This window comes from Coregonus lavaretus, assembly GCF_964263955.1.
Source record: "Coregonus lavaretus genome assembly, chromosome: 20".
NCBI classification, from domain to species: domain Eukaryota; kingdom Metazoa; phylum Chordata; class Actinopteri; order Salmoniformes; family Salmonidae; genus Coregonus; species Coregonus lavaretus.
The window spans coordinates 12,011,155-12,036,386 of NC_140007.1; the positions used below are offsets into that span (position 1 = coordinate 12,011,155).

Consider the following 25,232-nt stretch of genomic DNA (forward strand, 5'->3'; position numbering starts at 1 on the left):
CCCACTTACTTATTTACCTGAGCAGTGTGACCGCTTGGTAGCAGTTTGGGTGGCAGCCACCTTTGTGAGCTGCTTTAGCTTAATGCGCTCCTCTGTATGTGTAATAACACACCCACTACTGGTAATAAATGGAATAAACCCAGGTGTTCTTTTGATGAGATCCCCCGTGTACCACATTTATGTCCCTCTTCTTCTACAGCATCTGGAGACAGAGAGAATGCCAGACAATCCCTGATCTTTTTAACAGAAAGCTAAACCTTTCAAAACTGCTAGGGCTTGAGTGAGTGTGTGCGTGTGTGTGTGTGTTTGCATGTGTGTGTGTTTGCACGTGTACTGTGTGCGTACATGAGTGTGAGTTCTGTGTTCAATACTGTCAGGAACTGCATTGGAAAGTATAACACTAAGGAAAATAAGGAAGAGACAGCAGTCAACTGTTACAAGGCGAAAACAGTTTTAAGGCTTCCCTTATTTACCCTGCTACTTCTCCGACAGGCTTTGTTGTAGATAGATTGTCAAAGCAGTCTCAACAAATACCACCCAACTCAGAGCAGTGAATAGCCTCGCACTGTACATTACTCTTTTATTATTTGTTTTCCTGCAAACATTTCTATAGGAAGACATGTTTGGAGGGCCACAAAACAATCACCAGCTTGACAACAGTCTTTCCACATTGGATGAAAATGACACGGTTTTCGGTTTTAGTTTGGCTCGGGGACTTGCAGGAATGTGCAGCTGTTCCTTTGCACAAGCTGAGCATGACGTTGTAGATTACTGAATTTAAAGATTATTATAATATTTTTTAACATGAAGAAAGTACAGTAAGCACAGTGCTTGAGTTAATAATGGATCCTTTGTTAAAAATGGATGCATGCAGACACATGGCAAACATATTGTTTACATTAGGTGTGACTGATTTCATTGTTTACTTTAGGTGGGACTGTAAGTGGATAGGACAAAGTGAGGCACATGTCTGTGTAAGTGGACAGCGCCATGGTGCTGAAATGGCTCATGGGGCTGAAAGGGACAGCTCTATGGTGCTGAAATGGCTCAAGCACGGTAGAAGCTTCCGGACAGCCTGCAAAAAAACGTATGCACTTTAGCCTGCTTTCTATGTGTTGAACCCCTCATTATAGCACTTTGCTCCAGCCGCCTGGTTGGTTTGAGGCTCCTGTGGGCTTTGTAGCCTTTTACCTGCTGGGGTAGCGCTTACAGTGAAGAGGGCAAACTGTTATGAGAGCTGCCAGGAGACATTTAACATCATTAGACCAGATGAGACTGCATTAAGTGCACACGCACGCACAGCTTCCCTAAGTCTGCTCCATGTGAAGATCACTAGGTGAAGTCTGGCTCGCAGGGCCCTGAGTAGATGTGAATTTGGAGACAGTAACTTCAGATCTAAGGTGTGGGGGTGGATGAGAGAGATTTCGTGACATTCACATGTAGCTGAAAGCAAATGTCTCATACTGACTTGGGCTGTCGCAAAATAGGTCTATCCCTACAACGAATACTTGTGTCAAACTCCCATGAAACAACTGAAGCAAATTAAGCAAATTATTGGCCGGAACTACTGTGGTTCTCTTTGATCCACATTTATGCTTTTCCCAGATCACATCAGTTATGAATGAAAAGATTCAGTGATACTGACCAAACACCCAAATATCTTGTTCACAGTCTGTAGAAGAGTTGTAAACCTGGTTTGCGAGGCTCCATGGTTTGACCAGATAGTTGCAAATGTCCGCTGCTAATGTCAACTTGTTTAATGTCCCATGTTCTCTCTACACAGCCATAACAAGGATGGTAGTAGGATTCCTGCTGAACGGGAACACTTTCAGAGGCTATGTAAGGCTCCTGTAGATTTAGGTGTATAGACTATGGATGTCTCGTGAATAGATAGAACTCCATTGTCATGTATAGATCTAGTCCTATAGTTACCCATAACACCTATAGAACTTCTTTGTCATGTAGGCATCTTTAGATATGTAAAAAACTCTAGGTCCCATCTAAACAGAAGGGATGTTATATTTGAAATTAATTTGATTCCTGTTGTTTTTCTTCAGGGTTCCTATTGGGAGTCCTAAACCTGGGATGCAGGCTGGCTATGGAGGGATGGCTGGAGGAATGGGTGGAGGAGGAGGTCAGAGACTGGCCAACCAAGAAAGCCACAGGCCGATGCAGCAGTCTAGCCCAGGCCCTGTCCATGGCTCAGGCCCAGGCCACGGGGGTCATGGGCCAGGGATGGGTGCTGGGATGGGTGGTGGTCCCGGTCAGCGTGGCCAGAGCCCCGGTCAGCCCGGTCAGCACGCCTCCAGACGGAACCTCCAGGTGGACTTCAGCGGTTCGGGGGGCCGGTCGGGTCGCTCCTCCTCGATGTCTCCGGACCGGGGGATCACCCCCACCTCACCCTACTCGGTTCCCCAGATCGCCCCCATGCCCGTCAGCAAGCTGTGCCCACTATGCTCCACCACGGAGCTAACCAATCCACCGGCCCTGCCAAACTACGACACCTGCACACAGTGCCGCTCCACCGTCTGCAACCAGTGTGGCTTCAACCCCAACCCCCACCTCACAGAGGTAAGCAACAAGCACTGCCTGTTAACATGCTGACTCTAATACAGCTAGAGGTGCCATTGGCTCCAGTCCAGAGCACTGGTCTAGGATCAGTGTTCTCCATACTTAGGGAATGAAACCAGTCTACTAAACAAAACTGACTCCAGATCAGCTCTTAAGGGGCACCTTACCCCTTCATTTAGACACAAAAATAGGCACATCCTTTTATATCTAGAGACCTTGAAGAGGCCTGGTGTGAGAAGTAAGTACGTTTCTATAGACTCTAGTCTCTCTCATGCAGATATGCACAGTCATTTTGACTTCTCCAATCTCTGAGTCCCAAACATAGAAAAGGCCCTTCCTTAATGAGTGTGAAGCGCTCCCATCTCCGGTGTCTCCCATTTCTCTGACCTCTCTTTCTCTGAGGGAGCCCGCCAGAGCCTGCTGTCATTAGGGTGTCCCTCCAGGCCATCTTAGCGTCTCCGTTGGTCTCGCTCCCTGACTTGTCAGCTTCTGTTTTGACAGCAGCCATTGTCAGGAGAGTGACGGGGGGGACGTCTCTCTGTCCTTCCCCTGAACTAGCGGGCAGGCAGGCTGGCAGCACCAGGCAGGCGGGTTTTAGAGAATGAAGTGAGGGAGGAGATGATGTTGCGTATTTTGTGCCCCGAGGATGCGGACAAAGCAGTGTTCTCTCTGGAGCGGAGATAGCCACCGAGGCACAGAGCTAACTCCACCGCAGTGTTGAGATGAGTTCTGGTCGGCCTGCCATCATGTCTTATTGTGAGGGTCATTTGGGTGCATTATATTCTGGGAGTGGGACCAGGGAGAGAGAGAATGTAGGGAAATGATGAAGAGAGGGTGGGAAGTGGAGTGTTTAAGAAACATGGCCGAGAGAGAGAGAGAGGAGGGAGAAAGAGGGAGTGAAAATATAGTATACAATTTGAAGAGCATGTCCGTTCATGTATAAAATATGTATGTGCATGTTTACGCTATGTTAGTGATGTGTACTGTACAGTATGTAGGCCATATTTGTGATACAGTGTGCGTCTTTGTGTGTGTGTGTCTCTTGGTAAGTGACAGTAATTCCTCTCGAGACGATGACAGAATCTCCATTAGTCTACTGAGGCAGGGTGGAGTGTATAGGGTGTAGGGTAAATACCCAGAGGTGCACTTAGATGTAAGGGATGGATAGAAATGTACAGAATGGGTACCTGTAGGAAAATGGGGGAGGGTCATGTTTTTTCAATTTCAGTCAAGGGGAGGGTTTAGTATTAAAAAAAGAAATCTAGTCCAGGGGAGGGTCATGCTTGGAGAAGCACGGAACAACGTTATATTTCTGTGACGAGTACTGAGGATACGAAGAGACAGGACGCAGACACAGAAATTAACAAGGTCAAGGTTTACTCAAACAATGACAAAGAGAATAAACAAAGAGTACATGACATGAAGCAAAACAATCACACACGACATCCTACAGAACAGTCCAGTGCTAAATAGGGGTAGTGATGAGGTGCAGGTGCACTGGAGGTGATTAGGGTGTGTTGGGTTTCCATTCCGGTGTTGCCGAGGTGGTGCACTCAGACCGGTGGCTCAGTAGACCGGCGAAGCAGCGCGCCGGAGGGGAGCAACGGGAGGAGATGTGACAGTACCCCCCCCCCCCCCCCCCGAACACGCGGCTCCAGCCGTTGGACGTCGCCGGCCAGGAGGACGACCCCGACGACTAGGAGCAGGCCGATCAGCAACGGTGGAAGTCCCAAATTAGGTTGGGGTCCAGAACGTCCCCAGCCGGAACCCAGCTCCTCTCCTCAGGACCATACCCCTCCCAGTCCACCAGGTAATGGAGCCGTCCGCCACGGAACCTGGATTCCAGCAGAACCCTCACCACATACACCGGACTCCCGTCAATGTCCAGGGGTGGAGGAGGCGTACCCGGGAGACGGCATCCGCCAGAAGACCAGGAACCACCGGCCTAAGGAGAGACACATGAAAGTGGGTGAAACACAGTAGTGAGGGGGAAGGAGCAGCCGGTACGATACCTCATTTATCTGCCAGAGGACCTTAAACGGCCCCACAAACCAGGGGCTCAGTTTCTTGCAGGGCAGGTGGAGAGGGAGGTTTTTTGTGGACAGCCAGACACGATCCCCAGGCTGGAATACAGGGGCCTCACTGCGGTGGCGGTCGGCTTAGTCCTTCTGCCGACGAATGGCTCTCTGGAGATGGGCATGGGTTGTGTCCCAGACCTGTCCAGCCCTGTGGAACCACTCGTCGACAGCGGGCGCATCGGTCTGGCTGGGTGTCCAAGGGGCCAGGGCCGGCTTGTACCCCAGGACACACTGGAAGGGAGTGAGCCCCGTGGAGGATTGAACGAGGGAGTTCTGGGCATATTCTGCCCAGGGAAGAAACCTTGCCCACTCACCCTGCCGGTCCTGACAGTGGCAGCGAAGAAACCTCCCCAGCTCCTGGTTCATACGCTCCACCTGCCCATTCGACTGAGGCCTATACCCAGAAGTGAAGCTGGCCGTGGCCCAGATCTTCTCCAGGAAAGCCTTCCACACTCGGGAGGTGAATTGGGGGCCACGGTCTGAGACGATGTCCTCCGGAAGTCCATAATGCCGGAAGACCTGTTGGAACAGGACCTCAGCGACCTGGAGAGCAGAAGGAAAACCAGTTAGTGGCAAAAAACAGCATGATTTGGAGAACCGATCTACGACCACCATGACTGTGGTGAAGCCGTCAGAACGTGGAAGGTCGGTGACAAAGTCTATGGATAGGTGTGACCAAGGTCGCTGAGGCACTGGGAGGGGAACTAGTTTGCCTGCCGGGGCGTTCCGAGTTGTCTTCGTTTGGGCACATACGGAACAGGAGTTGACATAGCGGGACACATCAGAAGCCAAGGTGGGCCACCAGTACTTTTGTACTAGAGAATGCAGGGTGGGCGTAATACCGGAGTGCCCTGCCGTAAGGGTGGTGTGCGCCCAGAACAGCAGGCGGTCCCAGACACTGGTGGGTACATACATGCACCCCGGAGGGGCGTTGGCAGGCGCCGGGTCCTCCTGAGCCGCCAGGCGGAGGTCTTTATCTACATCCCAAATGACAGGTGCAACGATGAGAGACGAGGGCAGGATAGGGCCTCCCAGATCCTTCCTTTCTCCGGTATGGTGCATCCTGGAGAGTGCGTCAGCTTTCACATTCTGGGATCCTGGGCAGTAGGACAGAATTAATTGAAATCGAGTAAGATATTGGGCCCACCTGGCTTGATGAGAGATCTTCCGTTTCGCTGCCCGTATGTGCTCCAAATTCCGGTGGTCAGTAAGAATCCGGAATGGATGGACTGCGCCCTCCAGCCAGTGTCTCTATTCCTCCAGAGCGAGGACCACCGCCAACAGCTCCCTGTCTCCAACTCCATAGTTCCTCTCTGCGGGGGTAAGCTTTTTTGAGAAAAAGGCACAGGGATACATTTTCTCTGGCTTACCGTGCCGCTGGGAGAGGACCGCACCCACGCCCTCCTCCGATGCGTCCACCTCCAGGATGAAAGGACGAGAGGGATCTGGGTGTTTTAGGATGGGCGCTGTGGTGAACCTCTCCTTCAGCCTCTTGAAGGCATCGTCAGCCTTAGGGTTCCAGGTCAGCTTCTGAGGTCCACCCTTAAGGAGAGTGGTGAGCGGGCGGCTATGGAGCTGAAGGACCTGATGAAACGGCAGTAGAAATTGGAGAAGCCCAGGAAGCTCTGTAGTCCCTTGATGGTGGTGGGAATTGGCCATGACCTGACGGCGTCAGTCTTCACTCTTTCCATGAACACCCCCTGAGGACTGATCATGTATCCTAGGAAGGAGATGGCCTGTTGGTGGAATTCACATTTCTCCCCTTTCACCAACAGGCTGTGTTCCCGGAGGTGGAGTAGGACAGCTCGGACGTCCCTGACGTGCTCCTCGAACGTAGCCGAGTAGATCAGGATATCGTCGATGTACACCACCACCTGTCTACTCAGCATGACCCTGAACACGTCATTGACGAAGGACTGGAACACAGATGGTGCGTTGGCGAGGCCGTAGGGCATGACGCAGTATTCATATTGGCCTAAGGTAGTGCTGAATGCCGTCTTCCACTCGTCTCCTTCCCGGATTCGGATCAGGTTGTAGGCACTCCTCAGGTCCAACTTGGTAAAGTACCGGGCCCCTCGTAGCTGCTCGATGGCCGACGGAACCAGAGGGAGGGGGTACCGGTACTTGGTGGTGACTGCGTTCAGCTCCCTGTAGTCAATGCATGGTCTCAGTCCTCCGTCTCCTGCCTCCGCCATGAAGAAGAAGCTGGCGGAGGCAGGAGAGGTAGAGCATCTGATGAACCCCTGTGTCAAGGTCTCTGCCACATACTTCTCCATGGCCTCAGTCTCCGCCATGGAAAGGGGGTAAATGCGACTCTTCGGGGGGTGTTGTCCCTCCAGCAGGTCATTGGCGCAGTCCCAGGGCCTGTGAGGAGGGAGACACGTAGCCTTAGATGAAGAGAAGACATCGGAGATATTTGCGTACTCACATGGAATGTTGGGCTGGAGGGTGGACTCTGGACTCTCCACTGACGTGGGACAACAAACCACCGGCAGGCAGGTCTTCCTGCATGAGGTAGACCAGGCTGTGATCCTCTTGGTGATCCAATTGATGGTGGGGTTGTGTAGTCTGAGCCAGGGCAATCCCAAGACGATCCAGTGAAGGGGTGACGTGGTGATGTGGAATGACAGCTCCTTGTGGTGCTCCGGTAGTGTGGGAATGGTGATTGTGATGGGGAGAGTGACGTGCATAATGGTGCCTGACCCAAGGGGTTGATTGTCCAATGAGGTGACGTGTAGCGGAGATGGCAGTGGCACGGTGGGCAACCCCCATTCAGAAACCAGCTCCCTATCTATAAGGTTCCCCGCTGATCTGGAATCTATCATTGCAGTAGAAATGGAAGAGAAGGAATAACCAGTCACCGTTATGGGAACTAAAAACAATGGTTTTGTGATAGGAGATGTCGTCACACTCACGGAGCAGCGACGGGAGTCATACCGCCTAGATAGGGAGCCGCCAGGAGATCTGTGTGCCGTGGTGGTGTAGGGGGTGCTGCCCACCTCCATGGGTGAGGACTCGGAATCAGGGTGGCTTCCATAGCTTAGATGGGGTGTGCGTCGAAGCTCCGGGAGGTGTTGGGAACGCTGTCTCTCTCGCAACATTTCGTCAAGACGGATGGACGTGGTGATAAGGGTAAGGTCCATCTCTTCGTCCCGACATGCAAGTTCCGTCTTAATGTCCTCCCGTAAGCCTCTCCTGAATGCTGTACGCAGAGCACGCTCATTCCAGCCGGAAGACGCCGCCACCGTGCGAAAGCTCAGAGCGTACTCGGACGCGGGCCCCTCTCTCTGTTGTAGATGGTGGAGACGCTCACCCCCGTCCTTTCCCTCCGTGGGATGATCAAACACCGCCCTGAACTGAGCGAGGAAGGTGGGGTAGGGTAGTGCCACTGCCTCCTCTCCTTCCCAGACTGCCGTGGCCCAATCCAGCGCCTTCCCCTTTAGAAGCCAAATCACCAGCGCTATTCTGGCTTGGTCAGATGGATATGCCCCAGGCTGACGCGCCAGATAAAGTGAAACCTGTAGCAGGAAGCCTCTATTTTTTGTAATTTTACCGTCAAAGTGCTCCAGTAGGGCGAGGGTTCCCGCAGAAGTGGGTGATAGCCTGGGGACAGGTGGATTGGAGGCACTCGCCGCTCCCTGAGGTAGAACCGGCGCGCTGGGCAGATTATGCAGAGTTTGGAGCACTTCCTGCATGGCGGCGTTCAACTGGGCAAGCTGCTGCTGGTGCTGGTCGAGGCACTGGGAAACTCCTGCTGCATCCATTTTTGTTTGGTGTGTGATTCTGTGACGAGTACTGAGGATATGAAGAGGCAGGACACAGACGCAGGAATTAACAAGGTCAAGGTTTACTCAAACAATGACAAAGAATATAAACAAAGATAGAGTACATGACACGAAGCAAAACAATCACACACAACATCCTACAGAACAGTCCAGGGCTAAATAGGGGTAGTGATGAGATGATGAGGTGCAGGTGCGCTGGATTTGATTAGGGTGTGTTGGGTTTCCATTCCGGTGTTGCCGAGGTGGTGCGCTCAGACCGGTGGCCCAGTAGACCGGCGAATCAGCGCGCCGGAGGGATGAATACACCCCTGATAACCGCAAACACAGTTCACTTTCATAGCAGTCACATACAAACCGCATGATCATTTGTTCGTTGTATAATTTCTTCTTGCATCTACGCGCTCTCCTCCTTACACCTTTTCCCTTCGCTTGTGGACTTCAGTGCACAATACAACAGCTGAAAAAACTATATCTTGCACCTGGACTAGCCTATAGCCTATGTTCTGTTCAGTTTGAGAAGGAAAGCGCTAAGATGAGGAGGACCGGAGGTCAACTTTAATAGCTTACTACTACTATTATTGATTTCAATAAAAACAATGTGTTTCTTGCCCATTATGTATTTATCAGAGTTATTGACCTCACAATAAGCCAGGTAACTTACATTGTGGTGCTGAAACTTGAAGCAGCAGTTGCGGCACAATCAATCGGAAATGGACAGCTCATGGTGCTGAAAGTAGGCAAATTCCATTTGGCATAATTTATTTAAACCGTCTTAATTTTAATTGGACTAACAACAAGAGGGCTTTGTGTTGGAGCCTGTTTCTTCCTAAGAAATAAGAGGTAGGTCTTTGACAGAAGAAATGTGGCTATAGGCTGCTATATATATATATATATATATATATATATATATATATATATATATATATATATATATATATATATTTGTCTGCCAATTCCTCCACCCACCATGCACTCTTTAAATATCCTAACTCCATTTCAGTGAAGGGCTGTTAAGTTAAAACCAAGACTCGAATTGAGGGGGTATGAGAGGGTATGCCATAAGCCTACCTTTTATTAAAGAAAATGGCAAAAAGCACAGGTCTACCCATTGTTAGTTTAAGATTTGGAAGAAAATAAAACAGATCAGATTATATAAAGTGATCTATAAGTGCGTTTTGGTCTGCAATACTTTATGCTAAAAACAAGCTGTAAAATACTCGGGAAAGACTTGACTCTGATGCATATTGGAATATCATTGTTTAGTTTCTTTGACATTCAGAGGCTGAGCTACAACCTTCTATAGCCGAGGAGACATAACATGGACTTTGCTTGGGAAGTAACCTAATTCTGTCACTATCAATTGATTAAGCTATTCACTTTCTGTACAGTAGAAGATGTTTAAACCCAGTCAGCTTTTAGGGAAACACTTGTGACCTCTCGTTGGGTTAAGTCACGGAAGAAGAGTAGCCAGCAGTTAAAGCTTATATTTTTCTGCGTTGGTAGGCCTACTGTCTGGGGTGGAAAGGTAGGCCTAGCTTTTGAAAGTAGCCTACTATGCTCAGATTCCTAATGACGTCTCAGATTTAATTATTTGCAAACAGGGACAGTTACGTTGCAAACAAGACTCAATGAGTACGTTTACATGCACACTAATAAGTCGATATTAAATGGATTATGGCAGTAGGCATAGACTATGCAATTGTCATGTAAACACCTTATTCTGTTTATCTTCATCGCCGTGAGGTCAAAATCAAAGTAAGTGTAAGCTGATTAAAACACCTGGTTTTCTGAGTAATCTTTCGAATTATTAGGACATGTAAACACCTTAATCAGCATAACAGCAGTGTATTTGATTTGCACATGTGCTAGCACCAGCCGAGCAAGCCTCCTTCTTTAGCACGAGTGAAGTGAGTTCAGAACAATGGAATGTATGTATCTTAGAAGTAGTTTTCACATACAAACTTTATATGTCGGAACTCCGAATCAAAATTTGCTTCCCAAAAATAACATGTTCGGTAGAACGTTTATTTTGATTGCCGATTTTCTGCATTTATCCGAGTGCCATCAGGTAGCCTTTTCAGATGTGTCCATTTGGGGAATCGTTCTACTCGCTAATTAATTAATTAATGAAACTATTATATTAATCTGACTATCCACAATAATCGCATGGATGTGTGCATGTAACCGTACTCACTGATTTGGCATTGGAGAAATATGATAAGATGAACACATAGCCCTGTCTCTCTGTCCTTTCTCAGCCTGTCATTTTGGTAATTTGTTGTGGTATTAAAAAAGGTTCTGCTAATATGTAAAATAACGTAGAATTGCATGAAATGTTTATAAAAGGCCATTTTCTCTCGGACCTGCAAATACGATGATAGATTCATGCAATACCTTTACTATAAAGGAGATCGTTCCACCCTTACTCTTGTCCACAGTGGTCTGGCCAGCATCCATGTGTGCTATCAACATTCCTGTAAAATATATTTTGCTTAAGTGAGGGCCATCCATTTTCATTTCAGAGAGGTCCGATTTTCTCCCTGTAACCCTTATTATAAATAACGTTCTCTCCCTAATGTGAAGAAAGGGGCAGCAGAACTGAGAGGTGGCGGAGAACACACCCCTCACTGCTGAGGAGGAGGGAGGGGGAGGGGTAGAAAGGGTAAAGGAAAAAGAGAGATAGAGAAGAGGAGGATGGAAAAGAGGACAAAGAAGAGGAGGAGGGAAAGGAGAGGAAAAGAGGAGGAGTTAGAGGAAGGAGTGAGGAGGGGAAAAGAGGAGGAGTTAGAGGAAGGAGTGAGGAGGGGAAAATAGGAGGAGTTAGAGGAAGGATTGAGAAGAAGAAAAGAGGAGGAGTTAGAGGAAGGAGTGAGGAGGGGAAAAGAGGAGGAGTTAGAGGAAGGAGTGAGGAGGGGAGAAGAGGTAGGGCAGGATTTCAAATTGAGGGATTAGGAAGAGGGAAGGGGAGAGGAGAGGGAGTTGTAAGGGGAAGCGGGGGAGAATGAAAAGACAAGGTGTAGAGTCTTACTCTGAGCAAATAGGAGTCAATCCCTGTTACCTTTAAGCAACCCTTCTCCCAGTGTTCACCCTGTATGGATATAGGAGACATATCTAACATTCATTCATCCTCTTACCACATTGATTATTACCGTTAAGTAAATCAGTGGGGGTAGAGAATATTCATTTGGAGTGGTGACCTGAAGTAAAGATAGAGGGGAGGAATATGAGGGTGGGTGTGTCCCAAATTACACCCTATTCTCTATAGTGCACTACTTTTCACCAGAACCCATACACCCTATTCCCTATATAGTGCACTTTATAGGGAATAGAGTACCATTTGGGACGCAATCAGAGTCTTCTTGAACCAGTCAATTGCAGGAAATGAAAGAAGTTGGACTCGGAGCAGAGCTTCCCCCTCACCAATCATACGTGTATAAACGCTGCCACCCTGTATGTTGTGTGTGTGTGAAAATAACTATTCACCACCATATTGTGGATGCCATTTACCACCCTCTGACTGTATGGACTTGGCGTGACTGGCAGTGAACTGTTCTAATCCTACTCTCTGTCTCTCACCTCTCAAATGTTCACCCATGACCTTTTGTTCTCTCTGGGTCAGCTCACTTCAAGACATTGAAAGCAACATCAGGCAAATCGTAGATGAACATACGTATCTCCATTTGAAATGAAAAAGATACCCACATTACTGATACTTTCAATAATAACGCTGCATAATAATTTGATTATATTATTATAGCTATTCTAATGGTGCATAAAGCTCTGTACACCCATGTAGGAATCCATCTCCTGTCAGTGTGTGTGTGTGTTTGTGGGTTTGTGTGTGTATGTGTGCCTGTGTGTTTGTGTGCGTGCCTGTGTGTGTGTGTGTGTGTGTGTGTGTGTGTGTGTGTGTGTGTGTGTGTGTGTGTGTGTGTGTGTGTGTGTGTGTGTGTGTGTGTGTGCGTGCGTGTGTGCGTGCGTGCGTGCGTGCGTGCGTGCGTGCGTGCGTGCGTGCGTGCGTGCTGTGCCTGTGCGTGCGCGTGTGCGCGTGTGCCTGTGTGTGTGTGTGTGTGTGTGTGTGTGTGTGTGTGTGTGTGTGTGTGTGTGTGCGTGCCAGCCTACAGGCTCTATCACCGTGCTCCAGTATGTTGGTGGCTGATAGGCTGGCTAGCTCTAACTATACAGGTTAATGATGTAGCTGAATGAAATGAAGTGATGTGTTCATTAAAAGCCCCATGCCATGGGAGGGGGATGTCCGTCTACCTACACTCTTAGAAGTTATGTGTTAAAAAACAACAAACATTGTTTCTTCTTAGATCTGTAACACGTGTGGATTCCAACACAAAATGTGTACAATAATTCTTTACAGTTTGACATAGTACATGTGTTTGACAATTTTACACAGTTCATGTGTTTGACAGTTTCACAAAGTTCATGTGTTCTTTTCAGAGGTAAAGAATCCAACAATATTACACTAGGCTAAATCAAATAGGCCTAATATAAATACTTTCTGGAGATGCCCTTTGGTAATAGTGGGGCCCTAACCAGACGCTTCTGTTCGTTTGTTTTAAGATTAAAATATAACATTTTATAATGTAGCCAGATGTTTGCAAAGTATAATTAAGATTGGAAAAGAGCAACAATAGCTTCCCTGTAGAGCAGTGGGATTCAAACGTTTTCAGCTGGGAACCCATTTGAATCTCCAAAATGTCCAGTGACTCCACTAACCAGCAGCCACTACTCCATCCCTCCACACAGAGGAGAGAGGAACAGACTTGATCAATCTGCCACTGATGAGCCGTTTAACAATAGATTTGATTGAAACTGACAGTATACTGTATTTACAGCATACTTAGAATCCTGATTTAAAACTGATTGTAAATTGTGATTTCCAATTTTTCTTTAGCAGTCCTTGAATTGGGAGACTCATTGTCACGTTCGTTGAAGGACGGGTCAGACCAAGGCGCAGCGTGAAATGCGTACATGTTTATTTAAATAATAATGAAGTCCTAAGGCTGAACACTAAACAAGCCTCCACACGGAACAAGATCCCACAACTAACTAGTGCCAATAGGCTGCCTAAGTATGATCCCCAATCAGAGACAACGAGCGACAGCTGTCTCTGATTGGGAATCACACCCGGCCAAACATAGATATACAACACCTAGACATCAACATAGAAAACACAACATAGAATATTCCCACCCTGACTCAACATATGAGAGTCCCCTGAGTCAGGGCGTGACACTCATGGACCCCTGAAACAAGTCATTCATATCTGTGCTCCCCTTGGCTGGCCTTGTGTAATTCATGGCATCTTTTGTAATGAAATTTGGCTTTGAATTAATTGAAGGAATCACTAGGTCTTTTCTGCGACTAGGCAACAGCTGTTAATGTGTTCCTGTCTTCCTTCCTCTCTTCCACCAGATCTCTCCATCACCCCTCTGGCTTGTTCACAGATCAAATCAATGGTACTTCTCACCATGATCTCATATGCGCTCAACCTGAATGGGTTCTTATTTCTTTTGCATCCACTATTAGCTATTTGTGCGACTTAAAATGCCATTGACAGAGATTATAAGGCCAAAGATGCTTATGAGGCAGACTTTATGTTAGATCCACTACACAGTGTTTGACATTTAGTGTAATGTATAGTAACACATGTTCATGTCCACTCTTGGCTTGTGCAGTGTTTTGTATCTTTTTGATACAGTCATTTAGTGTAATTTAGAATGTTTAACAATGGCTCTTTGTTGCAGTGTTTGCAATCATAAATGAGTGATTGAGGACACTTTGTTACACTGAGTAAATCCAGAAATCTACAGTGCATTTGGAAAGTTTTCAGACCCCTTGACTTTTTTGACATTTTTTTACGTTACAGCCTTATTCTAAAATGGATTAAATTTGTCCCTCATCAATCTACACACAATACCTCATAATGACAAAGCAAAAACAGGTTTTTAGAAATCTTTGCAAATGTATAAAAAATAATAAACTGAAATATCACATTTACATAAGTATTCAAACCCTTTACTCAGTACTTTGTTGAAGCACCTTTTGCAGCGATTGCAGCTTCAGGTCTTCTTGGGTATGACACTACAAGCTTAGCACACCTGTATTTGGGGAGTTTCTCCCATTCTTCTCTGCAGATCTTCTCAAGCTCTGTCAGATTGGATGGGGAGCGTCGCTGCACAGCTATTTTCAGGTCTCTCCAGAGATGTTCGATCAGGTTCAAGTCCGGGCTCTGGCTGTCTCGAAGCCACTCCTGCGCTGTCTTGGCTGTGTGCTTAGGATCGTTGTCCTGTTGGAAGGTGAACCTTCGCCCCAGTCTGAGGTCCTGAGCGCTCTGGAGCAGGCTTTCATCAAGGATCTCTCTGTACTTTGCTCCGTTCATCTTTCCCTCGATCCTGACTAGTCTCCCAGTCCCTGCCGCTGAAAAACATCCCCCACAGCATGATGCTGCCACTACCATTCTTCACCGTAGGGATGGTGCCAGGTTTCCTCCAGACGTGACACTTGGCATTCAGGCCAAAGAGTTCAATCTTGGTTTCATCAGACCAGATAATCTTTTTTCTCATAGTCTGAGAGTCTTTGGGGCCTTTTGGAAAACTCCAAACGGGATGTCATGTGCCTTTTACTGAGGAGTGGCTTCCGTCTGGCCACTCTACCATAAAGGCCTGATTGGTGGAGTGCTGCAGAGATGGTTGTCCTTCTGGAAGGTTCTCCCATCTCCACAGAGGAACTCTGGAGCTCTGTCAGAGTGACCATCGGGTTTTTGGTCACCTCCCTAACTAAGGCCCTTCTCCCCCGTTTGCTCAGTTTAGCCGGGCAACCAGCTCCAGGAAGAGTCGTGGTGGTTCCAAACTTCTTCCCTTTAAAATGATGGAGGCCACTGTGTTCTTGGGGTCATTTCAATGCTGCAGAAATTTCTTGGTACCCTTCCCCAGATTTCTGCCTCAACACAATCCTGTCTTGGAGGTCCACGGCGGTTCCTTAAACCTCATGGCTTTGTTTTTGCTCTAACATGCACTGTCAACTGTGGGACCTTATATAGACAGGTGTGTGCCTTTCCAAATCATGTCCAATCAATTGAATTTACCACAGGTGGACTCCAATCAAGTTTTAGAAACATCTCAAGGATGATCAATGGAAACAGGATGCACCTGAGCTCAATTTAGAGTCTCATTGCAAAGCGTCTGAATACTTATGTAAATAAGGTATTTCTGTTTTTAATTTGTAATACATTTGCAAAGAATTCTGAAAATGTGTTTTCACTTTGTCGTTATGGGTTATTGTGTGTAGATTGATGAGAAAATACATGTATTTAATCCATTTTGGAATAAGGCTGTAACGTAACAAAATGTGGAAAAAGTCAAGGGGTCTGAATACGTTCCAAATGCACTGTAAGTATGTTCTCGCCATATCTCGTATAAGACGTATACAGCCCCACCCTTCTCCACCTCAAAGAACCTGTGTTTGTAAGACCTCCCCTCATTCAAATTAGCTCTTTCTGCTCTCTTGCCATTCTATGTTTGGCGTGACAATGACTGTCAAGGAGTTGGCAAGAGAGGACAAACGGATTTGGGACTAGGTTACATCTAAATCACCTTGAACCACAAAATCTCAGGACCAGTGATATCAATGTAATGAAGCACCTGCCGTACAGCTCCTCCCTCCTGCCTAATGTTTGTTGTTATTTGTGGCTGGGTGCTAATTTTAGACGCAGCATGCACACAATGTAGTTAATAGAGGTGTGTGTTCAGAGTCATTAGCTTCCAGTAGAAGTCAGCAGCTAGTCTCTCTCTCTCTCTCTCTCTCTCTCTCTCTCTCTCTCTCTCTCTCTCTCTCTCTCTCTCTCTCTCTCTCTCTCTCTCTCTCTCTCTCTCTCTCTCTCTCTCTCTCTCTCTCTCTCTCTCTCTCTCATTCAAAGGGCTTTATTGGCATGGGAAACATTCAGTTGAAGTTGGAAGTTTACATACACCTTAGCCAAATACATTTAAACTCATTTTTTCACAATTCCTGACATTTAATCCTGCTAAAAATTCCCTGTCTTAGGTCAGTTAGGATCACCACTTTATTTTAAGAATGTGAAATGTCAGAATAATAGTAGAGAAAATGATTTATTTGGACACACATTCCCAGTGGGTCAGATGTTTACATACACTCAATTAGTATTTGGTAGCATTGCCTTTAAATTGTTTAACTTGGGTCAAATGTTTCGGGTAGCCTTCCACAAGCTTCCCACAAAAAGTTGGGTGAATTTTGGCCCATTCCTCCTGACAGAGCTGGTATAACTGAGTCAGGTTTGTAGGCCTCATTGCTCACACACGCTTTTTCAGTCCTGCCCACAAAATTTCTATAGGATTGAGGTCAGGGCTTTATGATAGCCACTACAGCACCTTGACTTTGTTGTCCTTAAGCCATTTTGCCACAACTTTGGAAGTATGCTTGGGGTCATTGTCCATTTGGAAGACCCATTTGCGACCAGGCTTTAACTTCCTGACTGACGTCTTGAGATGTTGCTTCAATATATCCACATAATTTTCCTTCCTCATGATGCCATCTATTTTGTGAAGTGCACCATACCCTCCAGCAGCAAAACACCCCCACAGCATGATGCTGCCACCCCCGTGCTTCACGGTTGGGATGGTGTTCTTCGGCTTGCAAGCAGCCCCCTTTTTCCTCCAAACATTACGATGGTCATTATGTCCAAACAGTTCTATTTTTGTTTGATCAGACCAGAGTACATTTCTCCAAAAAGTACGATCTTTGTCCCCATGTGCAGTTGCAAACTGTAGTCTGGCTTTTTTATGGCGGTTTTGGAGCAGTGGCTTCTTCCTTGCTGAGCGGCCTTTCAGGTTATGTTGATATAGGACTCATTTTACTGTGGATATAGATACTTTTGTACTTGTTTCCTCCAGCATCTTCACAAGGTCCTTTGCTGTTGTTCTGGGATTGATTTGCACTTTTCGCACCAAAGTACGTTAATCTCTAGGAGACAAAACGCGTCTCCTTCCTGAGCGGTATGATGGCTGTGTGGTCCCATGGTGTTTATACTTGCGTACTATTGTTTGTACAGATGAACGTGGTACCTTCAGGCATTTGGACATTTCTACCAAGGATGAACTTGACTTGTGGAGGTCTACAATTTTTTTTTTGAGGTCTTGGCTGATTTCTTTTGATTTTCCCCTGATGTCAAGCAAAGAGTCACTGAGTTTGAAGGTAGGCCTTGAAATACATCCACAGGTACACCTCCAATTGACTCAAATTATGTCAATTAGCCTATCAGAAGCTTCTAAAGCAATGACATCATTTTCTGTAATTTTCCAAGCTGTTTAAAGGCACAGTCAACTTAGTGTATGTAGACTTCTGACCCACTGGAATTGTGATAAAGTGAATTATAAGTGAAATAATCTGTCTGTAAACAATTGTTGGAAAAATTACTTGTGTCATGCACAAAGTAGATGTCCTAACCGACTTGCCAAAACTATAGTTTGTTAACAAGACATTTGTGGAGTGGTTGAAAACGAGTTTTAATGACTCCAACCTAAGTGTGTGTAAACTTCTGACTTCAACTATATGTTTAAATTGCCAAATCAATTGAAATAGATAATAAACAAAAGTGAAATAAACCATCAAAAAGGAAGAGTAAACCTTACGCTCACAAAGGTTTCAAAATAATAGAGACATTTCAAATGTTATATTATGCTTATGTACAGTGTTATAACAATGTGCAAATAGTTGAAATACTCTCTCCCTCCCTCTCGCTCTCCATCTCTCTCTCCCTCTCCATATCTCTCTCCCTATCTCTCTCTCTCTCTCCTTCCTCTCTCTCTCTGTGTCCCTTCATCCCTCTCCCTCCCGGTCCCTCCCTCTCTCCTGCCTGTCATGTCTGAGCCTGACCGCAGTACAGCATAGAGCTGCAGAGGTATTGCCTTTCATCAGCAGGTCAGCGCTGCACGGCAGCTCTCAGTCACTACCCCCCTGACAAGGTCACTGTCGAGAGAGAGAGAGAGAGAGAGAGAGAGAGAGGGAGAGAGAGAGAGAGAGTTTTAAAAAATCTTTATTGGGTCTGGGAGCCCACCACACAATAAAAATAAATACTCATACAAAACCGTAGTTACACATCAATTAAAAACACAACTTCAATTCCTCCTCCACAGTAACTAAACACAACAGCCTCTGAATACCCCATATACTCATAAACAGATCAATATTGTTGACAAGTTTATAATAGGCAAACTCAACCCTTAGTCTCGCTGCCAGCATTCCCATCACATCCACAGACCCCTGTCCCTGAATACTGTTCTTTCGGGTCTTCCATATCGCTAATTTTGCTGCCCCTAACACAAAATTAAGCAACACAACTACACCTTTTTGACTAAACCTGTACTTTGGCCCAAATACACTGCTCAAAAAAATAAAGGGAACACTAAAATAACACATCCTAGATCTGAATGAATGAAATAATCTTATTAAATACTTGTTTCTTTACATAGTTGAATGTGCTGACAACAAAATCATACAAAAATTATCAATGGAAATCAAATTTATCAACCCATGGTCTGGATTTGGAGTCACCCTCAAAATTTAAGTGGAAAACCACACTACAGGCTGATCCAACTTTGATGTAATGTCCTTAAAACAAGTCAAAATGAGGCTCAGTAGTGTGTGTGGCCTCCACGTGCCTGTATGACCTCCCTACAACGCCTGGGCATGCTCCTGATGAAGTGGCGGATGGTCTCCTGAGGGATCCCCTCCCAGACCTGGACTAAAGCATCCGCCAACTCCTGGACAGTCTGTGGTGCAACGTGGCGTTGGTGGATGGAGCGAGACATGATGTCCCAGATGTGCTCAATTGGATTCAGGTCTGGGGAACGGGCGGGCCAGTCCATAGCATCAATGCCTTCCTCTTGCAGGAACTGCTGACACACTCCAGCCACATGAGGTCTAGCATTGTCTTGCATTAGGAGGAACCCAGGGCCAACCGCACCAGCATATGGTCTCACAAGGGGTCTGAGGATCTCATCTCGGTACCTAATGGCAGTCAGGCTAACTCTGGCGAGCACGTGCGGCCCCCCAAATAAATGCCACCCCACACCATGACTGACCCACCGCCAAACCGGTCATGCTGGAGGATGTTGCAGGCAGCAGAACGTTCTCCACGGCGTCTCCAGACTCTGTCACATCTGTCATGTGCTCAGTGTGAACCTGCTTTCATCTGTGAAGAGCACAGGGCGCCAGTGGCGAATTTGCCAATCTTGGTGTTCTCTGGCAAATGCCAAACGTCCTTCACGGTGTTGGGCTGTAAGCACAACCCCCACCTGTGGACGTCGGGCCCTCATACCACCCTCATGGAGTCTGTTTCTGACCGTTTGAGCAGACACATGCACATTTGTGGCCTGCTGGAGGTCATTTTGCAGGGCTCTGGCAGTGCTCCTCCTGCTCCTCCTTGCACAAAGGCGGAGGTAGCAGTCCTGCTGCTGGGTTGTTGCCCTCCTACGGCCTCCTCCACGTCTCCTGATGTACTGGCCTGTCTCCTGGTAGCGCCTCCATGCTCTGGACACTACGCTGACAGACACAGCAAACCTTCTTGCCACAGCTCGCATTGATGTGCCATCCTGGATGAGCTGCACTACCTGAGCCACTTGTGTGGGTTGTATACTCCGTCTCATGCTACCACTAGAGTGAAAGCACCGCCAGCATTCAAAGGTGACCAAAATATCAGCCAGGAAGCATAGGAACTGAGAAGTGGTCTGTGGTCACCACCTGCAAAACCAGTCCTTTATTGGGGGTGTCTTGCTAATTGCCTATAATTTCCACCTGTTGTCTATTCCATTTGCACAACAGAATGTGCAATTTATTGTCAATCAGTGTTGCTTCCTAAGTGGACAATTTGATTGACTTGGAGTTACATTGTGTGATTTAAGTGTTCCCTTTATTTTTTTGAGCAGTGTATATACAGTTGGGAAGAGAAAACCTCTCCCAACGTTGAGAACCAATTAGTGATCAGGTGAATCATCCCGACCAACCAGGGACACTGTAAAAACAGATGTGCCAGAGTATCAGACTCAGCACAGAATGGACACCCCTCCCCAACAGTAAGATCCAGGTGTACCAGATACATGTTGGTGGCTATGGCTCCATGTATTATCCTCCATTGGAGGTCAGCTGTCCTCTTATCAATAGGCAGTTTGTATAATGATCGCCAACAGCCTTTTGGGGAGGCACCTGGACCAAGCACACCCGCCCACCTCGTCGATTTTACCCCTTCCAGGGAAGAGGCATGGGACACCTTTACACATATTCTGTACATGGCCTTCTTTCCCACCTCCTTGAACTCCCCCAGCTCCGCGGTATCGAAGGAAAGCAGCATCCCCACGTCCTCCTCGAATGCCCCTGCCGCAGCACTAACAATCAGTGCAGGGAACACATAATCCAGACCCTCCTTCCACCGATCAGAATTGGAAGTGTCAGTCACATACTGCAGATGAAGTACTGGCAAGGAGTCACAGACCTCAGCGACGACCTTCCTCAGTAAGCGAGACGATCGGATCCCCGCTCTTTCTCCCAGCTCCTCCAACGACCTATTCCTGTTCCGCATCAGATGACCCAGCTTAGTACACCCCACGCCTAACAGGCATGAACGTAGGCTATCTGAACCCAGAACACGGGACTGGATGGCAGTGTTGTGAAAAAGAGGCTCTTCAAAAAGCCACATCCCTGGTGTCGTGCAGGCCTTAAGGGACTTGATCAGAAATATCCAAGCCTGCATAACAGACTCATAAAAAGGAGTCAGGCCAGACAACTCACCCCCTCCAGCTTTAAGAGGAAAATGTGCTTGTCTAAGCCCAAACAGCACGCTCTCCTCATCAATGTGTAGGCTGTGTCAACCCAGCTAGAACCGTCACTGTACAACAGTCTCTGGGCTGCTTGAAGCCGGAAAGCCATGATCCTAGAGAAAATGTCCACCAGGCCTTGCCCACCCTCGTGCAGTGGCAGGTACAGGGCTGCAGCTTTAATCCAGTGTTGTCCAGACCAGAAGAAATTGACAAGGGTCCTCTGAAGCTCTTGTATCAGACCCTTTGGTGGCTGCAAAATCATTAGTCTGTGCCACAGGGTAGAGGCAGCAAGATTATTAGCTACCAGTACCCTTCCCTTATAAGACAGCTGGGGCAGCACCCATTTCCATCTTGACAGTCTGGCACACACTTTCTCCACTACACCCTCCCAATTCTTTTTCTGAAAGACATCAAAGCCTAGAAAAATCCCCAAAGTCTTCATCCCATCTCTGCCCCACTGAAGCCCCCCTGGTATCCGTGGAGCAGACCCCATCTGAAGCTGACCTGCCCACAGCGCTTCACTCTTTCCCCAATTGACGCTAGCTGAGGAGGCCCCCTCATACACCTTTAAAGCGTTTGAGAGAACCTTAACATCCTCACCCCCTGTAATAAAAACTGTCACGTCGTCTGCATACGCAGACAGTGCTATCGTGGGACCCTTCATTACACCTGGCACAGAGAAACCAGTAAGCTTCGCTCTTAAAAAACAAAGCATTGGTTCAATCGCCAGACTATATAACTGCCCTGAAATTGGGCATCTCTGTCAGTAGGTGCTGTAGGTGGGTGTGGTGCAGGAATCAGGCGCAGGACGCAGAAAATAAGTCTAAAAGACTTTAGTGAAAGCACACTCAAATACACGAGCCAAGAGCCCGGAGGCGAGAAAATCCGCACACAGGCGTAAACAAAAGAGCGCACTAAACATGTGCGATATTCCCCTCCTTAACAGAGGAGGAAAGCTACAAAGAGCAAACGGTCAACAGTAGCGCACAAACACGACAGCGAAACAATCACACACAACACCTGACAAACACAACAAGAACTTATAGGACACTAATTAGCTCTAAACGAAAACAGGTGTACATAATCAAGACAAAACCAAACGAACATAGAAACATTCAACGGTGGCAGCTAGTACTCCGGAGACGACGACCGCTGAAGCCTGCCCGAGCAAGGAAGAGAGGCAGCCTCGGCCGAAACCGTGACAGTACCCCCCCCCCTTGACGCGCGGCTCCAGACGTGCGCCGACTCCGGCCTCGGGGACGACGCGGCGCAGGGCGTGTCGGGTGACTACGGTGGAATTCTGTCAGGAGAGACGGGTCCAAAATGTCTCTCCTCGGCACCCAGCACCGTTCCTCCGGGCCGTACCCCTCCCACTCCACCAGATATTGGAGACCCCCCATCCGACGTCTCGAATCCAAGATGGACCGCACGGAGTACGCCGGTGCCCCCTCGATGTCCAATGGGGGCGGAGGAGTCTCCCTGATCTCATTTTCCTGGAGTGGGCCAGCTACCACCGGCCTGAGAAGAGACACATGGAACGAGGGGTTAATATTTTTATACTCAATAGGCAGTTGTAATCTGTAACACACCTCGTTCAATCTTCTCAGGACTTTAAACGGCCCCACAAACCGCCGACCCAGTTTCCGACAGGGCAGGCGGAGGGGCAGGTTTCTGGTAGAGAGCCAGACTCGATCACCAGGTGCGTACACCGGCCCCTCACTACGGTGGAGATCGGCGCTCGCCTTTTGACGACGGAGGGCCCGCTGCAGGTGGACGTGTGCAGCGTTCCACGTCTCCTCCGAGCGCCGCACCCACTCATCCACCGCAGGAGCCTCGATCTGGCTCTGCTGCCAAGGTGCCAGAACCGGCTGGTAACCCAACACACATTGGAATGGGGTTAGGTTAGTTGAGGAATGGCGTAGGGAATTCTGGGCCATTTCTGCCCAGGGAACGTACCGTGCCCACTCCTCCGGCCGGTCCTGTCAGTATGATCTAAGAAACCTACCCACATCCTGGTTCACACGTTCCACCTGCCCATTACTCTCAGGATGGTAACCCGAGGTGAGGCTCACCGAGACCCCCAAACGCTCCATAAAGGCTCTCCAGACTCTGGAGGTGAATTGGGGACCTCGATCAGACACAATATCCTCGGGTACCCCGTAGTGCCGGAAAACATGGGTGAATAGAGCTTCGGCGGTCTGTAGGGCAGTAGGAAGGCCCGGCATAGGGAGCAAACGACAGGCCTTAGAGAACCGGTCCACAACGACCAGTATAGTAGTATTCCCCTGTGAGGAGGGAAGGTCAGTGATGAAGTCCACCGAGAGGTGAGACCATGGTCGTTGTGGAACGGGCAGGGGTTGTAACTTACCCCTAGGCAGATGTCTAGGCGCCTTACACTGGGTGCACACCGAGCAGGAGGAGACATAAACCCTCACATCCCTCGCCAACGTGGGCCACCAGTACTTAGCACTAAGGCAGTGCACTGTCCGGCCTATACCAGGATGTCCAGAGGTGGGTGACGTGTGAGCCCAATAGATCAATCGATCCCGAACCTCGAGCGGAACGTACGTCCGACCCTCCGGGCATTGAGGAGGACTAGGGTCGGTGCGCAACGCCCGCTCGATTTCAGCATCGACCTCCCACACTACCGGTGCCACCAGACAAGACTCCGGCAGTATGGGAGTGGGCTCCACGGACCTCTCCTCCGTGTCATACCGCCGAGAGTGCGTCTGCCTTACCGTTCTGTGACCCAGGGATGTACGTGATCTTAAATACGAACCGGGTCAAAAACAAGTTCCACCGCGCCTGGCGAGGGTTCAGTCTCCTAGCTTCCCGGATGTACTCCAGGTTACGGTGGTCAGTCAAAATGAGGAAAGGGTGTTGAGCCCCCTCAAGCCAGTGCCTCCACACCTTTAGGGCCTGTACCACGGCTAACAGCTCCCTGTCCCCTACGTCATAATTTCGCTCCGCCGGACTGAGCTTTTTGGAATAAAAGGCACAGGGGCGGAGTTTAGGTGGCGTGCCGGACCGTTGCGAAAGCACGGCTCCTATACCGGCCTCTGATGCGTCCACCTCTACCTGAAATGGTAAAGAGGGATCCGGATGCGCCAGCACCGGAGCCGAAGTAAACAGGTCCTTCAGCCTCCCAAAAGCCCTGTCCGCCTCGGCTGACCACTGCAAACGCACTGGACCCCCCTTCAAAAGAGACGTTATGGGAGCTGCCACCTGTCCAAAACCCCGGATAAACCTCCGGTAGTAATTCGCAAACCCCAAAAACTGCTGCACCTCTTTAACAGTGGTTGGCGTTTGCCAATTACGCACGGCTGACACCCGGTCAACCTCCATCTTCACCCCTGACGCAGACAACTGATAACCCAAAAAGGAGATCGACTCCTGGAAAAACAGACACTTCTCTGCCTTGACATACAGGTCGTGCTCCAACAGCCTCCTCAACACTCGGCGCACCAGAGCCACATGCTCGACTCGGGTAGACGAGTACACGAGAATGTCATCTATGTACACGACCACCCCCTGCCCCTGCATGTCCCTGAATATCTCATCCACGAATGATTGGAAAACTGAAGGAGCGTTCATCAACCCGTATGGCATGACAAGATACTCGTAATGCCCCGAGGTGGTACTAAATGCTGTCTTCCATTCATCGCCCTCCCTAATGCGCACCAAGTTGTACGCGCTCCTGAGATCTAATTTAGTGAAAAAACGCGCCCCGTGCAATGACTCCGTCATGGTCGCAATCAGAGGAAGTGGATAACTGTACTTCACCGTGATCTGATTGAGACTACGGTAATCAATGCACGGGCGTAACCCTCCATCCTTTTTCTTCACAAAAAAGAAACTTGAGGACGCAGGGGAAGTGGATGGCCGTATGTATCCTTGTCTCAGAGATTCGTCTATGTAAGTCTCCATAGCTCTCTTCTCCTCCTGAGACAGAGGAT

The 25,232-nt window shown here is 48.2% G+C and overlaps 1 protein-coding gene across 1 annotated transcript in view; it reads left to right on the top strand.

Annotated features, from left to right (window-relative positions):
* Window positions 1–2,118: 2,118 nt before the first annotated feature.
* Window positions 2,119–25,232, top strand: part of LOC311147615 (protein bassoon-like) — a gene marked incomplete at both ends in the record, with an annotated part of 63,406 nt that continues 40,292 nt past the window's right edge. Inside the window, one exon of the mRNA XM_084184352.1 lies at window positions 2,119–2,571. Coding sequence (XP_084040478.1) covers window positions 2,119–2,571 — 453 coding nt within the window. The remainder of the gene's footprint in view (window positions 2,572–25,232) is intronic.